Source organism: Hypomesus transpacificus, chromosome 11, assembly GCF_021917145.1.
Source record: "Hypomesus transpacificus isolate Combined female chromosome 11, fHypTra1, whole genome shotgun sequence".
NCBI classification, from domain to species: Eukaryota; Metazoa; Chordata; class Actinopteri; order Osmeriformes; family Osmeridae; genus Hypomesus; species Hypomesus transpacificus.
Window position 1 is genome coordinate 6,090,338 of NC_061070.1, and position 24,561 is coordinate 6,114,898.

Consider the following 24,561-nt stretch of genomic DNA (forward strand, 5'->3'; position numbering starts at 1 on the left):
GTTGTGCATCAGATCCTGATGTAAATACCTGGAAATAAAAGCTGAAACGTTGATCTCTGGTCTCACGTTCATTATTTGATGTCAAGCCCAAATGTTTTCAGTCTACAGCAAAAATAAAGGAATTCGCCTCACTGTTCCAATACTTTTGGAGGGCACTGTATACACATACCAAGGTGAAATTGTTTATGGTACTTCAGAGAGATGTCGTCTTGAACCCTATTAGGTTTGAAAAACCATGAGTCAAGATTATATTAGATTTATTGACACAAAGATATTGAGGCAATGTGGACATTTACGTAAATACACCCCTTTCAGCCATTTTGTATTGCATTTCTTATTCCATGTCACCCTATGTAAACACATGTATTCTACACATCTGTAACACATTCTAAGTCGATTGGGTCTATGGTTCATGAGGAGAAGGGTTTTTAAGGTTTTACCAAATTTGGACAGTATAGCAAAATCTATCATGGCGGACCTTATCGGTTCTTGAGGCTTTTTTGTTCCCCATGAGATATAAGGCATGTATACCAATTTTCAGGCATTTTGGAATAATGGGGCGCTGGGGAAATCACATGACTTTGGGCATGTTTTATAGCGCCACCTATGGGCAACACATGGGCCATTAGCGGTCTGGGAGTAGTGAGGGACCTGTTGTATCATTGGGCCAAATAAAAAAAAATCGGGTCCAGGACTTTTTGAGCCATTTAACGGAGAAGAAAAATAATAAGATTACTAACAAAAACAATAGGTTCCCTCCTACCGGAGGAACCCTAAATATAAGCATACAGAACAATCAGGTAGACAACATGAATTACATAGAGCACCATTGGACGTCAGTCAATGTGTTCTGTGATCCCATTCCCCATCGGATGGTATGGTGTAGTATGTGACTTTTTTACTCCAGCCATTTCCAGAAGTTCTTTAATCAATCTGCTCTCAAAATTAGCCCCTTGGTCACGCTTCGGGAACCCATAAATGCAGAAGAAGTCGTTCCACAGCCGACGGGCAACTTGCTTTGCAGACTGTTTTTTGCAAGGGAACGCATGGGCCATTTTCGAGAAATGATCGGTCATGACTAGGACATCAATGGACTTGTTGTCGCCCTGTTCCGCTGTCCAAAAGTCGATGGAAACTAGTTCCATCGGCTCTGAAGTGAGGATGTTTGCTAGTGGAGCACGAGCATGCGGTTCAGGGGTCTTCCCCACGATGCATCGACGGCAGTTCTTGACATGGTTATCGATGTCCCGCTCCATTCCTGTCCAAAAGAATCGCTGTCTTGCTAGTGATATTGTTTGTGGAACGCCCTTGGTGGCCTGATGAATCATGGAGGCCAACAAGTACTTGCTGTTTCATGGAGTCGGGTACGACATACTGGAGGAGATTCTTGTTCATATTCTGCGCCCTCCGTTCTCTGTACAATATCCCATCACGGATGGTGAGCTTGTTCAGGTGCTTCAGCAATCTGATCACGTCGCGAGGCTCAGACGCACGTTCATGTCTAGTAGGTCTATGACGTTTCCGGACATAGTATAAAACTCTGCACAGAGTTTATCTTGCTCTTGAAGGCTCAGAAGTTCACTCTGGGGAAGGGCTGTGGGTTGGTCTCCTTGTGGAAGCTGAAGGACAGATGCACCTATACCCAATACTTCACTCAGCCCACCTGAGCATTGTGCATCTAATACGGCAGAAACTTCATCAGCAGAAATGGAACCACCTGTCCTAGGCAAAGAGGCGGTCACAATAATCTCTCCAGGTGAACTCCCACCAGGCGAGCTCGTCACTGCTGTGTAATTGTTGCTGGCTCTGAAAGCATCTTGTACAGTTGTATTGACAACTCCGTTTACTCGATCCAGGAGAGATAAGTAGGGCTCTGTCACGAGTCGGTGACTGATACATGACTGGACGAACGGCTCCCTGCTCAAAGCGTCAGCTACCACATTTCTACGGCCGGGAACATATTTGAGGTCAAAACTGTACGAAGCAAGCTTGGCCACCCAGCGCTGTTCACACGCATCAAGTCTGGGCTTCGTCAATATGTACGTCAGTGGGTTATTGGCCGGCCAGGCTGTGAAGTGACGTCCCCTTAGCCAATGGCTAAACTTGTCGCAGACTGCCCACTTCAACGCAAGGAATTCAAGTCTGTGTGCCGGATAGTTCATCTGGGAATGGGAGAGTGTTTTACTAGCAAATGCAACAGGCCTGGCCGTCTTCTCACCTTTTGAGATCTGTGAAAGCACAGCCCCGATTCCATCGAATGAAGTATCAACAGCAAGGATAGACGGCTCACTGAAATCAGGGTGGGCCAGGGTCACACTTGTCACTAGATCGTGTTTTGGCAGTTCAAATGCTTCCTGACATTCCTTTGTCCAATCCGAAGGGGTCAGCTTGACACATACTGCCTTTTTTCTTGATCCGCGTCCTCTCTGTGCCACACGTTGCTTGGTTGGCCCGGCTGTAAGCTTGAACAGCGGCTTTAACTGAACAGTTCTTTATAAAATGCCCATAGTACAGGACCATTCCCAAGAATGAACGAATCTTCTTTGAACATGGTGTAATTTGGTTTGACTCCATCAGATCTGTTGCCTGTACATTGTTGATACTCCGAACTTTCTCTGGGTCTGTCTGTACCCCATTCTCACAGATCACGTGGCCAAGAAATCTTACAGATCTTCTCAAGAAATGACACTTTTTTGGAGCTAACTTCAGGTTGTGTATAGACAACCGAGAGAACACCATTTGAAGACGCTCAAGCGCTAACTGTTCAGTTGGTGCAAAGACCATAAGGTCGTCCAAGTAGCAAAGTAGACTTGTGAAGTTCTCATCCCCAAATTTAGACATCATCATGCGCATGAACGTTGCTGGGCTGTTGGAAAGGCCTTGGGGTAACCTGTTGTACAGTCCTAAGGGCGATGAGAATGCGGTGTATTTCTTGTCTGCTTCGTGTACAGGAACATTATAGAAGCCTGATGTAAGGTCCATTGTTGAGAAGAATGCATTCCCGCCCAGAGCAGCTAGCTCAGGGGTGGCCAACCCTGGTCCTCGAGAGCCTCAGTCCTGCATGTTTTAGATGTTTCCCTGCTCCAGCACACCTGATTCAAATAAACGGTCATTCTCAGGCTTGGATAACGACCATTCATTTGAATCAGCTGTGCTGGAGCAGGGAAACATGCAGGACTGAGGCTCTCGAGGACCAGGGTTGGCCACCCCTGAGCTAGCGCATCAGCCTGGTGTGGCAAGGGATGGGCATCCTTCACTGTTCTGGCATTAAGCCACCTGAAGTCAGTGCAAATCCGAAGATCTCCATTTTTCTTCCACACCAGAACAAGTGGAGATGCATATTCGCTCATAGATGTGCATATGAGGCCCCTCTCTTCCATTTCATTTAGAGCAGTTCTCAGCTTCTCATAGTGGCCGGGGGGTACTCGCCGATAAGGTAGGCGGAAAGGTTTGTTGTCGACCAAATGGATTCTGTGTACAAAGTCCTTGGCATCGCCGCAATCTATTTCATGTCTGGAAAAGATTGTTTCGTGTCCCTCAATTATGCGTAGCAGTTTGTCTTTCCAGGCCAGTGACACCTCACATGATTCCAAGTCTATGTCCTGTAACTCCAGATCCTTGAGGACTGCTGCCATGTCTTCCTTTGTCCTAGATGAACTGTCAGATTGCTGCCCATACTGCACATTAGACCGAAAAGTGTCAGCCTCCGGTAAGTCCTCTACCGCTATGCAGGGAGACACATTAGCAATCTTTGAGTTCCTCCTTAAGGTAATAGTTTTGTCAGTGGGGTTGATCATTTTCACAGGAACAGAACCATCTCCCCACAGAGGTGTAATTACTCTTCCAAAAAGTATGTGTCTCGGTTTGGATCTGGATTGTGTAGGTTCAACGATAACCGTGCTGCCCACTGATGAGACTAGAGATGATGGCAGCTTTCCCCAGACTAGATGCTCACTCCTTGGTTCTAGAGTCACACTCCGTTTGAGCTTGACAGCACCTACACTATCTGGTACAGCTTCACCTCTCCATCTCTGTGAATTGGAAAGAAGCGACATAAACTGACATTGTTCATCACTTTGATTATTATCAGGTGCTGACACTAGTCTCCAGTAACAATCTGTCTCCTTTAACAGCTTAATCAGGATTTTTATAGCGTTACTGCCCAATATGATCTCATCTGCCTGACCGGCCACGACGAGCGCAGGAATGACCATTCTGCATCCATACACTAACATCTAGATCATACATAGCTTTTGGAGTGACCTGATGACCACCGCAGCCTATAATGACAATATTCTCAGCTGAATAACTCTTCATATCAGGCATGGCTTGCCGTAGGCGTGCTTCAGCTGCCTCAGTTAGAGTGCATGCCATCGATCCACTATCAATCATAGCTTTTAATGTGAGCTTCGTTCCAACATCTACAGGTGTTTAAAATAAAATAATCTGTTTTAGGGATCTTCTGGGTCCCTTGAGAAATTACAGTATTACTACTTGGGATACTGTTACTATAGAACTCGTACAGGGATTCAGTATCATCTATACCAGGGGTCCGCAACCTGCGGCTCTAGAGCCGCATGTGGCTCTAACATATTTTTTGAACAGAAATTAAATTAATATTGTTCTGTCTGCTTCGTCTGTCTGCTTCGTTCTGTCAACAAAGATTTACGTCATAGCCTGCGACACACGTTTCTTTCAGCTTGGCGCAGTGCCAGACAGGTGGCTGTTGCAAACAAACCGGCGGGTGTGTCATGGGCCATGGATCCCAAAGGGAAAAAGAGAAATATAGCTGAGGAGAACAGAGGATTGAACAGTTCTTGGACCGAATAATTTGCTTTCATTGCCAATGCGGAAGGATTGCCTGCATGTTTGCTTTGTAATGAGAAGTTGTCAAATAACAAAAAGAGTAACGTGGAAAGACATTTCCATGGAAGGCATGCTACATTTGCAGCCGAGTACCCAGTTGGCAGCCCATTACCCAGTTGGGAGTGAGAGAAAAAGTGAGATTGCATTACTTCTGGAGAAATTAGAGTAGCGCAAAGATAGATTTAAGAAGTGGATTGCAACTCCAAACTCCACTACTGCTGCTAGTTTTGTTGCAACCCGGGAGATAATAAATTACAGGGCTGCCAACATTGGCCGTGAGACACATGCATTTCAACCATTTCACACGCTCTCATGCCACACCTTGTATATCTCACGCTGAAAAGGCAACGCCAACCAAGTATCACTGTTAACGTTGTAAACAGGGCCGGGGTGGGTAATCGGGAGAGTTCCCCGTGGGCCACTTCACTTTTGGGCCTTTTGGGATTTTTTGTTGTTGACATTTGTCACGTTTGTATTATCTTCTCTTAAAGTAGGCTACACACGTTCCGCATTCTGACACCTCAGCAAAGGTTGTACCATGTGAGGGAGTTCTCCGCTCCCAAATAGAGTTGGTTCGGTCCATAGCCCGTCATTTCCAAAAAGTTTTCTCAGATAGGCTACCGATAGCTGGGCCGGGGGGCCCTACCTTAACGATTCGCGTCAGCGAGGATGGATGGGAGCAGGGCCGGAGTGATGGCATCACTAGACAACGTTTTTTGATAAACATCTGTTTATTTTACATAAAGCTCAATTAAACTATTTTGCGCTCAAATAATGTCAAAAAATTTTCACTCGCGCGCTATGTGCGCTCCTATTACATGTGGGGAACAAATACCAAATCTCACTCAAAGGTTTTTGCAAAAGTTGGCAGCCATGAATAAAGCATGAAAAATAGTAGGCTAATATAGCTACTATAGACACTTACAGCATGTGTCGCCTTCATTATAAGGCTTATAAGGTTTTTAATTTTTTGCGGCTCCAGACAGATTTGTGTTTAGTATTTTTGGTCCAATATGGCTCTTTCAACATTTTGGGTTGCTGACCCCTGATCTATACTATCAACAGCGGTTTTGGGAGGTTCACTCATATGGTCCGCACTACCCCCCCTTGAGTGCAGACATGTTAGTTTCCCTGTTCCTTCCCAGCTGCAGCTGACATTTTGCCCGGACAGCCATGTCTTGAATGACCAGGCAAGTGACATCGAAAACACAGGTTGTGCTCAAGGCAGTGGGTCAAGGTAGAGTGAGCTGCGTTCTTACATATGGAACATGGCGCCACATTTAGGCCCTCAATTCTGGGTGGTCCACCAGTCTTCTTCCTAGAGTTATAACGAGATGTGTTACTGCCACTTAACAAGACTTTTTCTAACATGTCAATCACTCTCTCCATAGTCGAGTGGTCTGAGCCCCTCTGTTCCTGAGACTAACTTCTGGTCATCTTGTAGATGGACGGGAATTGGACTAACCTCCATCCTGTTCAGTGCAACTCTCACGTTTGAGTCTTCCTGCACATTTGCAGCAGCTTTGAAACACATCTCGGCATGGTAGTTGTTCAACACCTCTTGCACTTCGTGTGCAGACCACTTGTCAATGGTCCTGGCTCTAAATGTCAAAGCCAACTCAAGACAATTTCTTATGAACTTTCTCGTGATGTCAATACTGAGGTCATCTTTTATCTTACCCTGTCCCTTCAGGCCCTCTACAGCAGTGTGTGCAATGTGAGCACCTTGCAGCCTTTGTGGAATATATGAGGAGGGCAGAAAAGTGTCTTAATTTTCTTATGTTAATATGTGACCATAAACAATTTATTATTTCGAATTTTGTATTTGTTATAATTATTGCTTTAATATATGGATAAGATACATTAAAGACATTAAACAACCACTGAAAGACACAGAAACACTGGACTAAATGTTGAATGCCCCTGGTTCCATTTACAATGTAATACACTTTACACATAGGGGGCCAGTTGCATAAACTTACCTTCTACAATGCGAGTAAATCACTCTCATATGCGACCACATTTCACGCCAGGCGACTAAAAATGATCTTTAATTAGCCAATGAATATAGTAAATTGTTCGATTTCACTTGCCTGTGACTGAGTTAGAGGCAAATAATAAGTTTAGAGCAGATTTCAATGATGCACCGTCGCTTGACTACTAGTTAACATAGATTGGCTGCTATGACATCAGACCTACAATTAGTTATTTTACTGCTGCTCAACAACAAAAACGGAGGTTGCCAAAGTAACGGAAAGTCGATTTGTCGCAATCCAGAAAGCATCTGTGCCAGATCCGTTTTCGAATCAGCAGATTCGCGCAGCAGTCGCACTCACAATGTAGATCTGCACCAAATGTGGGCCAGACGTCTCTAGTAATTCTGGCTGTGACATTCCGTCCGGCGGGTGCGGCACCGATCCGGGGCAGCTGCGCAGACCAGACGCGCCACAACTGAATCGAGTACGCCCGGCGGGTGTGGGCCGGATCCGGGCCAGCTGCGCAGACTTCAGTAGAGAGATGATGGCCTGCTCAACTCGTAGGGATCTCCCGGGTTTGCAGACAAGTAAGTCAACTGTCATCAATGTCTTACGGTGGAGTCTAGAACGTCCGCACATGGCGGCCATCTTGCAACAGGGTACTCGCTCACCCATAACATTGGGTTGGTGCTACATGTACTTTTTAAATAACCATAACTTGCTCAATTTTCAACCGATTTTTTAACGGTTTGGTTTGTTATCAACGTCAGAGATGTAGCTATGCCACTGCATACTTCTATTCTATTAATTTTTTTATTACATAATTTTTAATAAGTGTGCAGTGGCATAGCTACATCTCTGACGTTGATAACAAACCAAACCGTTTAAAAATCGGTTGAAAATTGAGTCTTCGGCCAGTTGCATAAAAATAGACCTAGTCTTAGACTTAAATGCAACTTTAAGTCCGACTTGCCATAGACACTTCAATTTACCCGTTGCATAAAGCTTTAACATGGGTGACTAACGTAAGACTGACTTACATAGCATGTCACGATATGCATTATGGGTAAAATAAGACACTTTGTAACAACTGAAAAAATTTCGGACTCAAGAGTTACAGTTAGCTGCGGAAGATGAACAATTTTTTTACCTTCTGAAAACTTATGTCTATTAGAAGAATATAACATTGAAAAGGGTGTGTTGATGAGTAGTTTTAATCAACTTAATGGGAATCAGAAGCGACACCAAGTATGGGACAAAACATCCAGAAAAGTAAATAGCATTAATCCAATGGTTATTAGAACCGTTAAAGATGTTCAGAAACGGTTTAAGAACATGGTTCAAGAGTCAAAAAAATAAATTTGGAAACTAAAAAATCCAGCAACTGGAGGAGGACTTCCCCGTAAGCTCAAAAAAACTACTGAGCTCATCATTGACATTTATGGCAACGAGTCACCCATGTTTTGGGGGATTTCTGGAGCCCAAGAGAGCAGAGTTGAGGGCGTACTGTACGAGGTCGAGGACTCCTCGGAGGACCTTTCCCCAAAGATTGCCACCGTAACGCCTGATACAACGCCTGAAACATCTCTACTGTCAGACAGTAGCACCACAGGTACATTAACATGACCTCATTGTATTGTAAAATAACAGTTGTGCTATTATTTGTAACGTAGGCTCATGAATGTCAGTGTAATGTTATCCACACAGCAAATTTTCCCTATGGTTTGGAGTGAGTTTGTGTTGTGTATTGCCCAACAGTACTAATAGTACTGTTACTTTAGTCGATTGATTGTCCTGCAGGTTAGCTATACATAGCTAGCTCTACAGTGTGTTTGTTAAGGGGGCAACTTATGTTACGATGTAAGCAATTGTGAGGCTGCGACACTTACGGGGGTGTAGACGTGCTAGCTCTAGCTATGAGCTAACGTATCAACACAACGACTGTTAATAGCGAGGTAGCTAAATGTAGCAAGGTAATTGTTAAATATGGACATCAAATTCTTGTTATATGTGTTTACTCGTGCGTTGTATTTATGTTTAGCTCCAGACAACGAGGACATAGCCACTGGCAGCACCAACGCCACCACCACCAGTGCCCCAATGGACAAGAATGCAACAGCTGTCCCAAAAGTGACCTTTTCCATGGTTCTGGAGCAGCAGTACAGGAATCTTGAAGTGGAGCATATCAAATTAAAACTTGAAATTGAAAAACTAGAATTGGAAAAACAAAAACTGAACTTGGAAATCCAGAGACTATCACACTGAATGAAAAAAGTGTAGCCTGTTAACAATCTAATTCAACATTATAGTTTTGTTATAAAAAGAACATAATTTATTTTATTTATTAATACACAATCTACTACAGGAAATCAAAGATTGACATTCTTTCCCAAAGTAAAATAAATAAGTAATTGAAATAGCTGGCTTGTGCTTTGTGTGTCTATATGGATTTACATTTACATTTATTCATTTAGCAGACGCTTTTGTCCAAAGCGACTTCCAAGAGAGAGCTTCACAAAGTGCATAGGTCACTGATAATAACAACAAGATAGCCCCACAGCATTGCGGGTAGTCAAAGACAAGAAGTACATATTGTGAACAACCAAAAAATAGTGCTAAAGGGAAGAGACCATAAGAGCATGTAGTTAAACAAGTTAAAATTACACAACATTGATCTCTAAGTGCAGGTGTACCTGTAGGAAAGCAATAAAAATAGGATTAACTAAAAAAGAAGAATACAACAGTTTAAATCAGCTACCACTAACCAACAAGAGCAACAGTCTAAGCAAGAGTCATTGTGAACCTTGAGGAAACTAGCGTTGGATTCAGCAAACCATTCCTAAGTACCATTGTACTCCCGGAACAAGTGCGTCTTGAGCCTTCTCTTGAAGGTGGAGAGACAGTCCGTGTCTCTGATGGAGGTGGGGAGTTGATTCCACCACTGGGGTGCCAGGCAGGAGAAGAGCTTGTGCTGGGACCGGGCGGTCTTGAGAGGTGGGACCACCAGGCGGTTGTCTGAAGAAGACCGTAGGTGGCGGGTGGGGGTGTAAGGCTGCAGGAGAGACTTGATGTAGTCGGGCGCAGTTCCATTCACTGCTCGGAAGGTCAGTACCAGGGTCTTGAATCTGATGCGGGCCGTTATGGGTAGCCAGTGGAGGGAGATGAGGAGCGGGGTAACGTGGGAGCGTCTGGGTAGATTGTAGACCAGACGGGCCGCTGCGTTCTGAATTCTCTGAAGAGGGCGGGTTGCGCATGATGGGAGACCGGCGAGCAGCGAGTTGCAGTAGTCCAACTTGGAGAGGACAAGTGCTTGGACAAGCAGCTGGGTGGAGTGCTCAGACAGGTATCTCCTGATCTTCCGGATGTTGTAGAGGGTGAATCTACACGACCGGGATGGATAAGAAATATAAACGTGGAGGTAGTTGTAGCCATCATGCTGAGAAGATTGTCTCCACCAGTGCCTGCCGGACATAGCGGCCAGCACCTTGCTCCATGTCAGGCTCATTTTCCTGTGCGGGCTCTGCATCCACCACCATTCCAAGCTCTGGCTCATTAGGCTCCGGAAGGGCTAGATCTCTGAAAATTGTGAACAGGGTCACTAGACAGCACTGATAGCAATTCTTCAATAATGATACAGCTACCAAACACATGATGGTTCTGACTACTTGTCAAGTACCTTGCCATGTTATGGAGGACCACACAGGCACCAATTATTTTGCAGACCCTTGCTGGTGACATCCGAAGCTCTCCATGGAGGCAATGGAACCTCCTCTTCAGAACTCCAAAGTTGCGCTCAACTGTATTTCTGGTTTTGCAGTGAGCATGGTTGTACCTTTCCTCACTGCGATTTCTTGGATTTAGGTATGGGGTAAGGAGCCAAGGTTTGAGGGGATAGCCAGAGTCACCCAGGAGAATACCGTCAATAAGGCCCTGCTCAAATGCCTGTCCAATATGTGATTGCAGCAGGATCCTGGAGTCGTGGGTTGATCCTGCCCAGCGAGCCACACAATTTGTTATTTTTAAATTGGCGTCACATATTGCTTGCACATTAATGCTGTGGTATCCCTTTCTGTTGACATATAGATGCTCATCCGAAGAGGGGGCCTGCAGCCTTACATGTGTCCCATCTATTGCTCCTACTACATTAGGAAATCCCGCAATTGCATGAAACTCCATTTTGAGCATATTTAAGGCATTAGGGTTTGTTGGGAATTCAGGAAGCATCTTGCTGATTTCACTGGAGACCCTGTACACAATCCTTGAGACAGTTGATTTATGAAGCCCAACAGCATCACCAACAGAGTTTAGGAAACTCCCTGTGGCATAAAATCTTAATGCCACACACACTTGCAAAACTGTAGGAACGCTATGGTTTCTTGCTGTTCCAGGGGTTATGCGATCCTCTAGTTTTCCAGCTAGCAGAAGGATAGTTTCTTGAGGAAACCGAAACCTCTCGATTAGTTCAGGATCAGAGTATATTTCTAATGGGTTGCTTCTGTCCCTGAAGACTCTCTCTCTTCTTAGGGCTCTTTCCAAAAAGCATATATTTGCCATCTTCTAGATATAGTACTAAGAAAGCTAGCTACACTCTAACCAAAGTAAAAGTTGCTCCTTTCTTGTCCTTTTCAGTTGAAAAAATGATGCCCTCCAACATTCTAACAGATCATTGGCATAGCAACTCAGCTCTTACGGCAAGGTTTAGCCAGGGGGAGAGGTGGCTAACTTTTCTACCTTAAATTAAGTCAGTCTTACTATTTATGCAATGGACAGGCTTAATTAGACTAGTCTTACCTGACAATTTAAGACAGTCTAAGGCTAAGACTAGTCTTAAACTAAGTTTATGCAACTGGCCGCCACAACTAACGGAACGCTTTTCCCCCGCATAAACCTGCCACTCTATCTGACTTATGCAGAGTGGAAGACAGCAGGTTGCACCATTTGTGATTGTTGGTCAGTGCATTATTAGTAAGTAAAATTTAAAAGTAAACTGGTGTTGATGTCATGTTAGTCTGTTAAATATTTATTTGAAATATAAAAGTTTACAAACTTAATTTAGGTTAACCACTTTATTGCGACAACCTCAGACGTACGTGTTAGACAAGCTCGTAGCATAGCTACGGTTTGTTGGTACAGTAATATAGTTCTTTAAAACATCCACAACTAATGTGAACATGAGGCCAAATCGGTGATCTTTGCTTACTATCCACCAAAATTGCTGAATATCGTGTCCATTGTGTGTTAGCTGCAACATCGTAGACCATGTTAGCACTAGCCACTATACCCTTGTCTGTAGCTAGCGTAGCTGCTAGTACTACACTGTGATGTGATGTCATGTAATAAAGATCTATGAATATTGAATCTAATATGTACTCTTTGTTTCTTTGCTTTGTGTGCTTTTTGTACGTCTTACAGGAGCAGTAAGGAAGAATCGCATTTGTGACATAGCCACGGACATGGAAATATCCATATGCCATCAGATGGTTAATCTGGCTTGCAACCGCGGGGATGGCCGCCGTGCCCGGTCACACCCAACTGGTGGTCAATAAGTGTATGTAATTTTTTTTTTGTAATTTGTGAACCGGGAAAATGAAATGAAAATGAACCAGTGTATATTCCCGTAACCGATGTTTTCATATGCTGTAATGTTCTCGTTTGCTGGTTTAAAATAAAAATAACTATTTGAAAATTACAAATGGCGTGGGTATTTGTTTGGCCCTTAATTGTCTGATAGCCTATGAATCACAGACCAGCGCCAGATGAGCCCCTGATGTGAGTTGCAATTCTTGATTTTTGATATCAAGAATTCGAATTTTGGATATCAAGAATTCATTGGTTAACTGATAAAATGGCTTGCCATAACAGACATCCTCGGATTTAAATAATTATAATAATTAACCTTGCTTAGTGTCCACACTGTTGGATCCAGTGGAGAACAATTCAACTGCTCATCTTACTGGTATGATGCACCTGTGCACCGGTTGCTTTTCGCTTGGACATAACTTGGTTCCTGTTTCTTCTTAACTGTGTTGATTCTGACAGCACACGTCACTGCTGTTGTGTGCCCTTATAAGGAGCTGTCGGGGCGTGTATGTATACAAATTCAGGAGCACGAGGACACGCTTTCAACTTCAGACAACTCTTCCCGGGGAGCACAGCTCAGAAAACATCTGCTGCGTAGGAACACATTTTCAAGCGTTTGTGAATTGGGCGGACGTTCTTACGTTGTTTTTCCGAAACCCGTAAGAAACAATTCAGAAGAAACTTAAGAAAATGTTTGAGAATGAGGCCCATTATGATTATAGCTAGCTAGATAAGTAATCATTTTACCTACATCTAGCACTAGAAAATACCATACTTTATTTACCCATTACAAGTGGAACAGTTGTTGATTTCTTAATCTGGGTCTGAAATATTTTCTGCTTTTGGCCGTGTTCAGACCTATGCGTCTGTTTCAGGTAGAAAGAGATGACAAGGATGTTTTTTCAAGTAGCTACAATAGAAATTGCTGGTGTTTTTTTTTTTGTCATAACAACCGTGAGCTAATCTGTAGTTAACCTTAGCTAACATGCTAGTTTTTCATGAAAAACAACTGAAACACAGAAGAAAGAAAACCCTTTATTTCAGAATTGTCTTCCAAATTAAACAAGGTTGCTCAACTTGTAATTTTGGCAATTCGCAGAATTTCATTGCTACATGTTAATCTGTAACATGAAGGCAAAACTGATTCAACCATTAAAACCATATATCCTCTGAAAGCTTATACCCACAGGATGTTATCTAATGAGACAAGAGACATGTCCTTCTCTCCATATTAGTATGCTGCCCATGCATAATACATTTGGTATTGGTAAATGGAGTATATGGCTGATACTATTTTGGGCTGTGCCATTTAGGGGAACTGATTCAACCACCTAAACCTCTGAAAGCTTACATCCTATGTGATCTGTGGAAAAGACTACAGGTTTGAACACACATTTGACCATTTCTGAACTGTCCAGTCATGCTTTAGGGAGATGCAATTTTTTTACGTAGCCTACATTAATATTAGGCTACTAAACCTATACCAATTGTGAATTTGATATGCTAATAACATGATTTACATCTCAGAAATCTTCATATGAACAATCTACAATAAGCTTATTTCAATTATCAATATGAAAGAATGCTCAATGCATCTCCATGTCTCCTGATATAGCCTAGGTGGTTGAGATGGAGAGTAAGTCAGAGGCAGGGGCGGCATGCAGGGGCAGTGAAGACAAATCTGTTGCTGAGGTGAGTGCTGAAAGGTGACAGGTAGTTGAAGATGTCCCATTGCTTATTGGGAAGTTTAGTTTTCAAAATATTTTAATGTCCAGCCCCTCAGTATACGTATAACAACTGTTGAGAATGGATGAGTATAAATGTATGATACTATAATTGTTCAGGTTGCACCTCATGGCATGAAGTCACGTGTGACTGATGACATCACTGTCTTATAAGAGGGATGTTCACCCTCTCTTTTATCTCTCTACCTGACTCTCACGGAGAGTAGTATGTTATGGACGATCCTGCATTAAACAATGCTACGATTAATGGCTAAAGAGACAAACGTCTAGTCATCCCTTTATAAATTATTGTTCCGCTGTACAGGTAGGCAGAAAGTATAAGCCTACCTGTTAACAGGTTATGGGCCCAGCTAACGGAGAATGATTCTAAAGTTTGACGGACACGTGCGTGGATAGCTAGCAAGACGGCGCTAGCATACAGAAGTAGGATTATCCAAAAGAGATAGTTTAGCATCGGGAGTCCCGGAAAGCTAAAGTTAGGCTAAAAAGGAGTTAAACTGAGCTACGAACAGAAAAAGCCATGGCGAACAGAAGCAAGAGCAAGTGGCCCACGTTTGACGGTAGAGCAGATGAGTATGAGCTCTGGGAAGAAAGGATGCTGTGCTGCATGCACGGAGTGGGGCTGAAGCAGACGATCCTCACAAAGCCCACCGTACCACTGACGCTGGAAGCAAAGGCTAACAATGACAAGCTGAATGCAGACGCCTATTGTGCATTGGCGCCACTTCTCGACAATACGAGCTTGGGACTGATATTCAGAGACACGAAGGACAAGGGTCGAGAGAGCCTCAAAGTGTCAAGAGAACACTACATCGGAAAAGGTAGACCCCGGATTGTTTCATTGTACATAACAATGTCTGCGCTGAAGAAAGCTGACAACGAGACTGTAACCAAATATGTTATCCGAGTGAGGGACTGGTGATGGCGATGATCATGAGGGGGTTACCGGAAAAGTACAAGCCGTTCACACTGATGGTGACGCATGGTTCAGCAGACATGACGTTGGGAGAGTTCAAGGCTTCAGAAAACTCAAACCCAGCCGCAGAAGAGGCGGGAGAAAGGGTACTGAAGGCCCACGCGGCGCCAAGGAAAAATACCAGGCCAGTGGAGTTGGTGTATTGGCGGTGTGGAGAAAAGGGCCACAGAAGGGATGACTGCACAGAGACAGTTTGGTGTCGTTTTTGCAAAGCAGGGGGCACACAGACAAGGCGTGCTCAAAGAAGGAGCGTGAATGGAGCACCTGGTGTGCATGTGTCCAAGATGGCGGCGACGGCGGTGGTCGTAAAGCGAATCGTGAACCAGATAGCGCACGGGGAGCTGCGGGAGGAGAAGACCACTCCTTCAGGGCACACACAGAAGATGCCAGCCTCTCAGGGCAACAGCTGCAGATCCAAAGAAAGGGAGTGATCGTGGACACGGGCGTGTCGTCCCACATCATCAACGACATGGGCAAGTTCAAGAGCTTCGACAGCACCTTCAAGCCGGAGAGAAACAGCATGGAGCTGGCAGATGGGAAGCGTACCGTCGGGGTGGCACAAGACAGGGGAGACGCACAGGTATGTCTCTTAAACAGTGATGGATGCCGGTGTGCAGTGACTTTAAAGAACGCTCTCTACATCCCCTCGTACCCCCAAGAACTCTTTTCAGTGAAGTGTGCTACCGCTCACGGTGCCAAAGTGTTCTTCGATGAAGGTAAAGATGTCATAGTGACGCCGGATGGCACAAGGTATAATATTTATGTTTGTAAGAGAATGTATTACTTGCAAACCGAGTGTGATGTAGATGATGTGTGTAATGTCAGCATATCCAGACATGGCACGAGGTGATGGGTCACTGTAACTACGAGGATATCTTGAAACTGCAGGTTGTAACAGAAGGCATGCACAGCAAAGCGTAGGCCTGATAAAGAATGTGTAGTGTGCATGAAGGGAAAGTTCACTCAAACGAGAAACAGATATCCGAGTGAGAAGGTAAAGACACCACTTGAGCTGGTGAACACAGACCTAGCTGGTCCTGTAAACAATGAGTCCATAGATGGTTTCAAGTACATGCAGTCTTTCACAGATGTGTATATGGGGGCAGTACTTGTTTATTTCCTGAAAGCAAAAAATGATGCCGTTCAGGCCACTGAGAAGTACCTGGCAGATGTAGCGCCCTACTTATCGACGGTGACCTACCTAAGTTTTTGGCACTTTGCCATCCAGGAAGCAGCCTATACCAGGAACCGGTGCTTCAACAAGCACACAGGCACTACCCCATATACAGCACTAGGGCTGTCCCCGACTAAGATTTTCTTTGGTTGACCAAACCCGACTAAGACGTCTGAAAATCGACTAATCGAAGTTTGAAACGCAAAAAAAAAAAAAAAAAAAAAAACGTACAAACATTTTTGCGTTCTGACTCGATGGCTGCTGGACATTGCAGAGTCAGCCTCTAATAGCCTACTAATAATAAGAGTCGTATCACCAGTCCTGTTGTAACCGAATGCCGATGGTATGTAGTATCTCTTACAATGTACTACAAATTAAAAATATTGTTTGTTTAACATGCAAATCATCAGAGTGCGCTTATCACTGTCTGAAAACTTGCAGCATGCGAACTTGCGTAGAAGCTGAGTGGGGAACGGTGCAACGGAGAAAGATATTGTTGTCTTGGCCGGAGAAGATAATGTCATTCGATTTGGATCTGATTCTTATAGGCACGTTGATTTTTTAACCCAGCGCGTTAGCATGAGCGAAGTACGGCTATACCAACTTACGTTTTTCAGGTGGTAGGCTACATCATATTCTACGTTGAACTATGAGAAATGTACCGTTGTTGGCAGAGTTTGCATTCATCGTTTTTCGAGTCACCCGATACTTTGTAAATGTAAATGTTAGAGCTGTCAAACGATCTAAATATTTAATCGCGATTAATCGCATTAATGTCATAGTTAACTCGTGATTAATCGCAATTAATCGCACATTTTTATCTATTGTAAATGTCCCTTGATTTCTTTTTCATCCATTCTTTTTTCAAATTTTAATGCTCTTATCGACATGGAAAACTGGTTAGGATTTCGTGCAAATGTTTTTTTTTTATTGAAAACAACATTGCAATCGCCTGGCTTTGACGAGTGGGCGGAGAATTCGCATCAGCTGTGTGCTGCGATGATAGCTCACCATGACGTGCTGCAATGATAGCTCAGTTCACAACGACAGAACAGACTGATCACTTTGGTCTTGTCAATGGAACCATTTGGCAACCTTTTAAAAGTAAACTTTCCATTCAGAATCTTATTGGCATCCATTTTGGCGTCTGGCGCTGGCAATCAACTCAAAATGTAACGTTAGCCTACTACCAGAGAATGTCTAATATCCGTATACGGGCTCTGCTACTACTCTTTAGCCGGCTCGCAAGCCCAAACAAGTGTGTGTGCGTGCCTGTTGTTTTGTTTCCGGTCTAGTTAGATCCGGTGTGGTATTGTAGTTTTTCTAACGTCAGTGGTTGTTGCAACAGAATGTGAAAAAAACTACAAAGTTTGCTAGGTCAAAAAGAGCGTTAATCGCGCGATAAAAAAATTGACGCCGTTAATTTGGGTTTGGGTTAACGCCGTTAATAACGCGTTTAACTGACAGTACTAGTAAATGTACTTTAATGAAATGCTGCCATACCACATATGGCAGCATACTTTGCCATTTTGACTAAAAAACCGACAAAGTAGGCTATGGCAGAGTTTGTAGTTCTGCAGCCAATTGTGCTCGTGCCGTGTGAAAAATACCGAACCAAAACAAAGCGCAGATTAATGAAAGGGAAAACAGTAACACCTTTTCATTTAGATTAGATTCGAATTGGTTTATTTGTCCAAAATGATATAATTTACAATTTTGTTAATTCAGCAATGATGACACAACCAGGAATCAGATCTCACACTGCTGCTCGACTAAAAAAATCTTAGTCGACCAAGAGCATATCGACCAGAAAATCGACTAGTCGACTAAGTGGGGACAGCATGGGGGTAGATTTAGGGGGGGACGCTAGGTACTTGTCCCCACCAACATTTGAAAATGACAAAATTGTCCCCACCAATATTTTAGCGAATTGTGCTGCTATTTGGATTGATTCCGACGGCCAGGACGCAACAGTACAAGAAACGCCATAATTTGATTATGGCTGAAAACCCGAAGGGGGAGGGTTATCTGACACGCAACACGCACGGGAAGAAGCACATGCTACTTTGCTTGCTTGCACTGGCAGTGGCAGACAAGCTAGCGGGTGTGTCGGCGACAACGGTACAGCTAACTTACCAGGGCTGTCTGCCGACAATAAATACATAAAAGGCCAGAGTAACACATTTTAATATTCCCTTTGCCCTTCAGCATGTACATGTTTGCCCCTCTTTGTGTTTTGTAGATCAGATATGCCTCCACCCAAGAAGAAAGGGGACATACAAAGCTTTTTCAAAAAGCAGAGTGTAAGTCAGGCTAAATAACTAGCCACACTAGCAGTGGTAGTGACCAGGCTTTCAAATGCAGATTCTACTGTGGAAAAAGTATTAACTGGTAATATTATTTGTTACCCAGGATATTGTTACAGCTAAACCTAGCTTCTGTAGCTAGAGAGCTGTAGAGTCTAGCCTAGGACGAATTCACAGTTGATGGACTGTCACTGCATTGCTAGACAGGTGTTGGAAAAACCAGTTGGCAATGTGAATAAGTTAACACTGTTGGTTATTCAAATATAATGAATAATTATTTGATTATTAATGTCCAAATAACACTGTATACAATATGGTAGGAGGGTTAAACTTGCTAACCATAGGAAAGGCTACAAAATGAATGAACAATTTTGTATCAGAATCAGAATGGGATTTATTCGCCATGAAAGTTTGCACTGACAAGGAATTTGCTTTGGCAGGAAGGTGCATACAGTAAACATATAGGAATCTTAAATTTAAATACGTGGTCTAACTATACTAAAACTAGCAGTAATAAGTGGAATACACTAAAATAAAATAAAAGTGGGCATAAAATAAAATTTAAGTTGCCAGTTACAATATAAAATACAATATAAAATACAAATATTACAGGAATTGAATGTAGTACAAATGTAAAAAGTTTTAAGACATGAAGTCATTAGAGTCAGTGTGAGCTCTTGGCCTTGTTGAGGAGGCCAACAGCGGAAGGGAAGAAACGTTTGTGTGGCGTGAGGTTTTGGTCCTGATGGACCAAATGGACCTGATGGACCGTATGCAGTAAAGACGGCATGAAAACACGGCAGATGTAGAGCAGGCTGAGGAAACAGCATCAGGGCTTCAGGTGAGGTTCTAATTAGTGAAATTGACCATTTATTTGGAGTGATCAGCATTGATGTTTGTTTTAGGATGCTCAACCAATCATATTTATTCAAGCATTGGATTATTTATAGGAAACAGTTATACTAGCTCTTTAGGGATAGTACAGAATGGCATCTCGATTTGCGCTCCCAGGGGGGGGGGGGGGGGGGGGGGGGTTGTGGGTGGATGTCCCCACCAAGTCTGAGACCAAACCTACGCCCTTGGGGGACAGCCCTATACAGCACTGACAGGTAAAAAGTGCAATCTAGCCAGGATGCATACATTTGGGTCAGTGTGCTATGCCTACCAGCAAGACAGAGGAAAACTAGATTCTAGGTGTGAGAGAGGACTTTTTGTAGGGCACGACAAGGGCAGTCCCGCCTATCTAGTTTATTACCCCGGTAAAGGAAAAGTGCAGAAGCACAGACTGGTTAAGTTTGTCACGAGACAACCTGTGAGAACGAGACTCAGACACTGGAGCTGGGAATGGACTCCAAAGTAGATTGTAACAAGAACATAGAACTCCACAGCCTAGTGCCTAGTGTACTGAGCACAGATGAACAGGTTGACGGTCTACAGTCAACACCAGAGGATGATGGCGAGAAGCACCCCAGGGTGACGTCACATGCCTCAGACAGTGGGAGATATCCCACCAAAGAGCGTAAACCCCTGGGGTATCTGAGAGATTATACTGTGGAAGATACTGATGATGACATTACACTCACTTGTGTAGATTATTGCTACCGAGCAGTTTGAGGTGTATCTCTGACCTTTAAAGAGGCCATGACATCAACAGAGCCAGGAAAGTGGAAGAAAGCGATGGACGAGGAGATTAAGTCCCTAGAGGACAACCAGACCTTTACCCTGACTAAATTACCAGAGGGCAGGAAGACAGTGGGAGGAAAATGGGTATACTCGATCAAGGGTGACATTGACGGACACGACCAGCTCAAAGCTAGGTTTGTAGCGAAAATATATAGCCAGAGAGCAGGGATAGATTATGGCGAGACATTCTCACCAACAGCCAATCTCACAAGTATACGTGTAGTGATGCTGAAGGCAGCCCAAGACGATTTGATCTTGTATCAAATGGATGTAAAAACAGCCTATCTGCTCGCCCCCATTGATAGAGATATTTACATGGAACAACCTGAAGGGTTGACTAGAGAAGTCAATTTACGGCCTGAAGCAGTCGGGGCGTAATTGGAATGAGATGCTCCACACATTGTTGAAACAAAAGTTCTGTACGTCTTCAGTCAATTTGTCAAGATGTAAAAACAGTACTGGAACTCAGCAGGGTTGATGCAAAGTGTTTAATTGGTTCTCAGGTAACAAAGATTGCCAATAGAACGTGAGCGTGATCCCGGGATCAGACTAAAGTTTTCTCTGGACAATTTAACTTATTTAGTCTTATCCCCATTGTATGTTAATATGGTACGATATTTGTTGGTTTCATAGACATTAGGTAATCTTACAAAGCGGATCTCTTGTCTCAGGGGATTCAAAACAAGTACTTTCCTACATAGGCACTTCTTTAAATTAGTCTCTTTCTGACCTTGAACAGCCAGCTGCATTAGACTTCTGGGTGTAAGGCCACAAATATGTCTCATAAGTTACAGCTATGCATCCTGGTCCTTTATGAAAGCATACACATGCTCCTCTCCCCCACTCATCCTTTAATTATTTAAACCTTATATTTTGGGCTTCATGTCTCCTACCATTGTTTAGGGATAACAATAATCAGCCAACAGCTTTCCATCTGGTTTCCAATAATATAGCATGTACTACAAAGGTGATCACAAGTTTCATTGAATCCATAATCATTACATCTTCATAATTACAACAGTACGGTGTTTTTTTCCACAACATTCCCCCGTGGGACTTACAAAGTCCCATCACAACCCTACTGGAAACACTACTGTAATTATTCAACAGAAACAATACCGGACGAACATAAGTTCTGATAGAACACAAAACTTTCAAAAACACCTTATGCAACAAAATCATAGACTTCCCAATTGTGCATTGAGACAGTAGAACCATCAGAAATACAGAACAGGGTATCATTAATTTCAATCTAATACATAAACATGTCATCATGTGCAAAGCTAAACTGTGGCGGCCTGGTGGACTTTTCGACTTTAAAAAACTCGATTGAGCTATCAATTTATTGCAATTGTAGGGGGTTAAATATTGGCCAAGCAACCAAAACGAATTCCCCTATGGTTTAAAGGAAGATGGGAAACTGAACAGTGTATTATCATTAACCAAAAATTGCCAATACCAATAGAATTCCAGGTATTTGACAATATGGGTTAAAGCAGAGCAAGAATGGTCAAAGTACGGTTAAATGAAATATGCATTTAATAACATTGCAAATGAATGAAATCAATTACAAGGCAAACATGTTACAAAATGAAGGCTTTAAATCTTACCCACTCTACCATGATCATTGTATATCAGAGAGAAAGCAAGAGGTGAGCAAGGAGTAGGACAGTAGGACAAGGGAGAACTGAGGAGAAGGTCTCAGGAGATGAAGAATCCAAAGAACAATGCATTATAATTCCCTTTATACACAAGAGCAACCAATCAGACCACATCTTGAATGGGGTGTGAGGGCCATCAAGTTGAGACCGTCCAGAAACTCCAGACTTTAGCATATGAGAGGTGGGGGCAGGTTTGACACCCAGCCTTACAATCCTCCCTCTTGGACACAAAAGCACAGCAAAAGCTGCAGTGTTCATCGTGTGATAACCTGCACCCATAGGAAAAGGAACTTGATTGCAGACAGGTCAGCATTGAGATTCTAATGGTCATGGCTATTGCTCAGAGGATCACTTTTGGATCATGGCTAGTGCTCAGAGGATCACTTGGAAGAACCTTTGTATTGGCATGCAGACGTGCCCTTGGTTAGCATATTCCTGCTACTTAAGTTATTGTCCTGTTACAACAGAACACAATTGGAGCACAGCACTTGGTTAACAATGAAAATGGTAAAGTTTGGAGTGACGTTTGGAGTGGTCTGGGGTCTGAGAGAGTCGGATTGGATACAAATGGAAATTAGTGAGACAGTGTCCTAAAACTTAAATGGAAAAAATAGGTGAACAACAGTCCTCCCTTTTGATGAGAGGTACACAAACATATAATCTAGCATAGATGAAAATGGCAAACAAAGCAGAACTGTTTTCTTGGGTCCAAAATAAACTAAACAGAAATTAAACAGCAAAATTAAAATACAAGTTATACCAATCTACATTTACAGGTCAGGAACCATTGTGAGTTTAGCTAAAACCTAGAACATTTACCACCAACTCTATAAAACACACAAAGGTACATACTGATCCACAATACCCAATACTCATCCACACAAACCAACATAGGAACTCATGGATGGACAAACCATATGCACTATGCATATGCAGCTAAAGGAACTGGAGCAACAACAAATAAACTGTCCCCAACGAATCTGGGGGCTGGTGGAGATGGGTCTCTGCTGGCGGTCTGGGTTGTTGGTCAGTCAGCCGGTTGGGATCGTCTTCCATGTTCATCTTCGCGTAGACCCAATCTCCAGGTGCAACCGTCTGCTGGTTCTCTGGAATCTCTGCTTCCCTTTCCTTGGTGACATCTTTCGCCTGTTGAAACACTACCTCCCTTCCCAATTCCTTCAAGTGAGGGACCCTCAATGGGTTCTCTTAAATAAGGAACTGGAAGAAGTCTTCCCGTAGCCATCTCATGCGGTGTTATAAATGTCAGGTGGTTAGTACTCAGGTGGTTAGTATTCAGGCGGGTGGTTTTCAGGCGATTAGTACTCGGGCGCATTATCATTAGTGCCGGCGGTAAGGTCTGTAGGCCTACCCAGTAACTTACCATCAGCCATGATCTTTGCTACCTTGGTTTTCAAGGTACCGTTGGCTCTCCCCACTGTCCCTTGTTACTGGGGATGATAAACACTGCCAGACCTATGTCTGATTGTTAACAGTTTCAATACCAATTTAAATGTTTCGGCCACAAAATGCAGTCCATTGTCTGAGCTTATGCTATCCGGGATCCCAAATCTTGGAAAGACCTCTCTGCACAGAAAATTTTGCTACTGATCAGGAATCTGGATCTACAATTGGCACTGCCTCTACCCATCTACTGAACCGACAGATCACTACCAGGATGTATCTCAGTCTTTTTATACGTTGCATCTTGTCTACATAGGCTATCATTAGATGTCTAAATGGTCCGTCTGCTGTTGGACTGTGTGAAATGGGAGTGGAAAATGCTTTCCTGATATTATAATGTTCACATACTTTGCATTCGCGTAACACTATCAACTGTGGCTGCTAAATATGATGACCCCCGTACGACTTGAAAGTGATCTATAATCACCCCCCTGGCGCAATGGTGACCACCATGCACATTCCTAATAGCAAAGACATCAGTGACATGAACACAGGTATGGGTTCACCGTGCCACACCTTTGAATGGTTAGTTCTGGAGCTGACAGTGTGACCTCGTAATCAGTTCTTCTGGCCTGTTTTCAAACAAAATGTGGGCTTGTGAATAAGGCATATAGTTGAAGGGACATGTAGAAAGTTACTGGGTGTCCCATTGTCTGTGATGATGCTTGTTTAAAACCAAAGAACAGTGGCTGCCAGTCTCTGATAGCAGGGTGGCAGTCCTGCCTCTACATTATCTAGTTGTGTACTGTAATAGGCTAATGGTTGTTTCCCCATGGGCGTGTCTTTCAACAATACAGCACTAGCATATCCAGATCGTTCTGCAACATATAGATGAAATGGTTTTGAGTAAACGGGACTGCCAAGGGTGAGGGGCGGATTGCATGTACTTTTGAGAGCTAAAAAGCTCCCTCCACCTCTTTGGTCCACTGCAATGTAGCAGCACTACTTGCCTGCCCTGCAGCCCCAGTAAGGGCTTGCAAAGGTGCTGATTTGAGGGCATAATCACAAATCCTTGGTCTGCTGTATCCCGTCATTCCCAACAAGGTAAGCATTTACCCTATCGTCTGATGCTTCGGAGCCTTGGCTATGGTGTCAATCTGTGACAGGGCTATCTGTCTCCTATCCCCACTGAG

The 24,561-nt window shown here is 43.4% G+C and overlaps 1 protein-coding gene across 4 annotated transcripts in view; it reads right to left on the minus strand.

The window, feature by feature from the left end:
* rps6ka2 (ribosomal protein S6 kinase, polypeptide 2) overlaps positions 1-24,561 on the minus strand; it is a 176,113-nt gene that overhangs the window by 84,838 nt on the left and 66,714 nt on the right. The window contains exon 1 of one of the 4 annotated variants that reach the window (XM_047029942.1): positions 6,126-6,640. The exons of the other annotated variants lie outside the window; for them this stretch is intronic. Within the exon in view, the coding sequence (XP_046885898.1) occupies positions 6,126-6,255 (130 nt within the window). The 5' untranslated portion in view covers positions 6,256-6,640. Of the gene's footprint in view, positions 1-6,125; positions 6,641-24,561 lie in introns of those variants that run through there. 4 annotated transcript variants of the gene reach the window in all.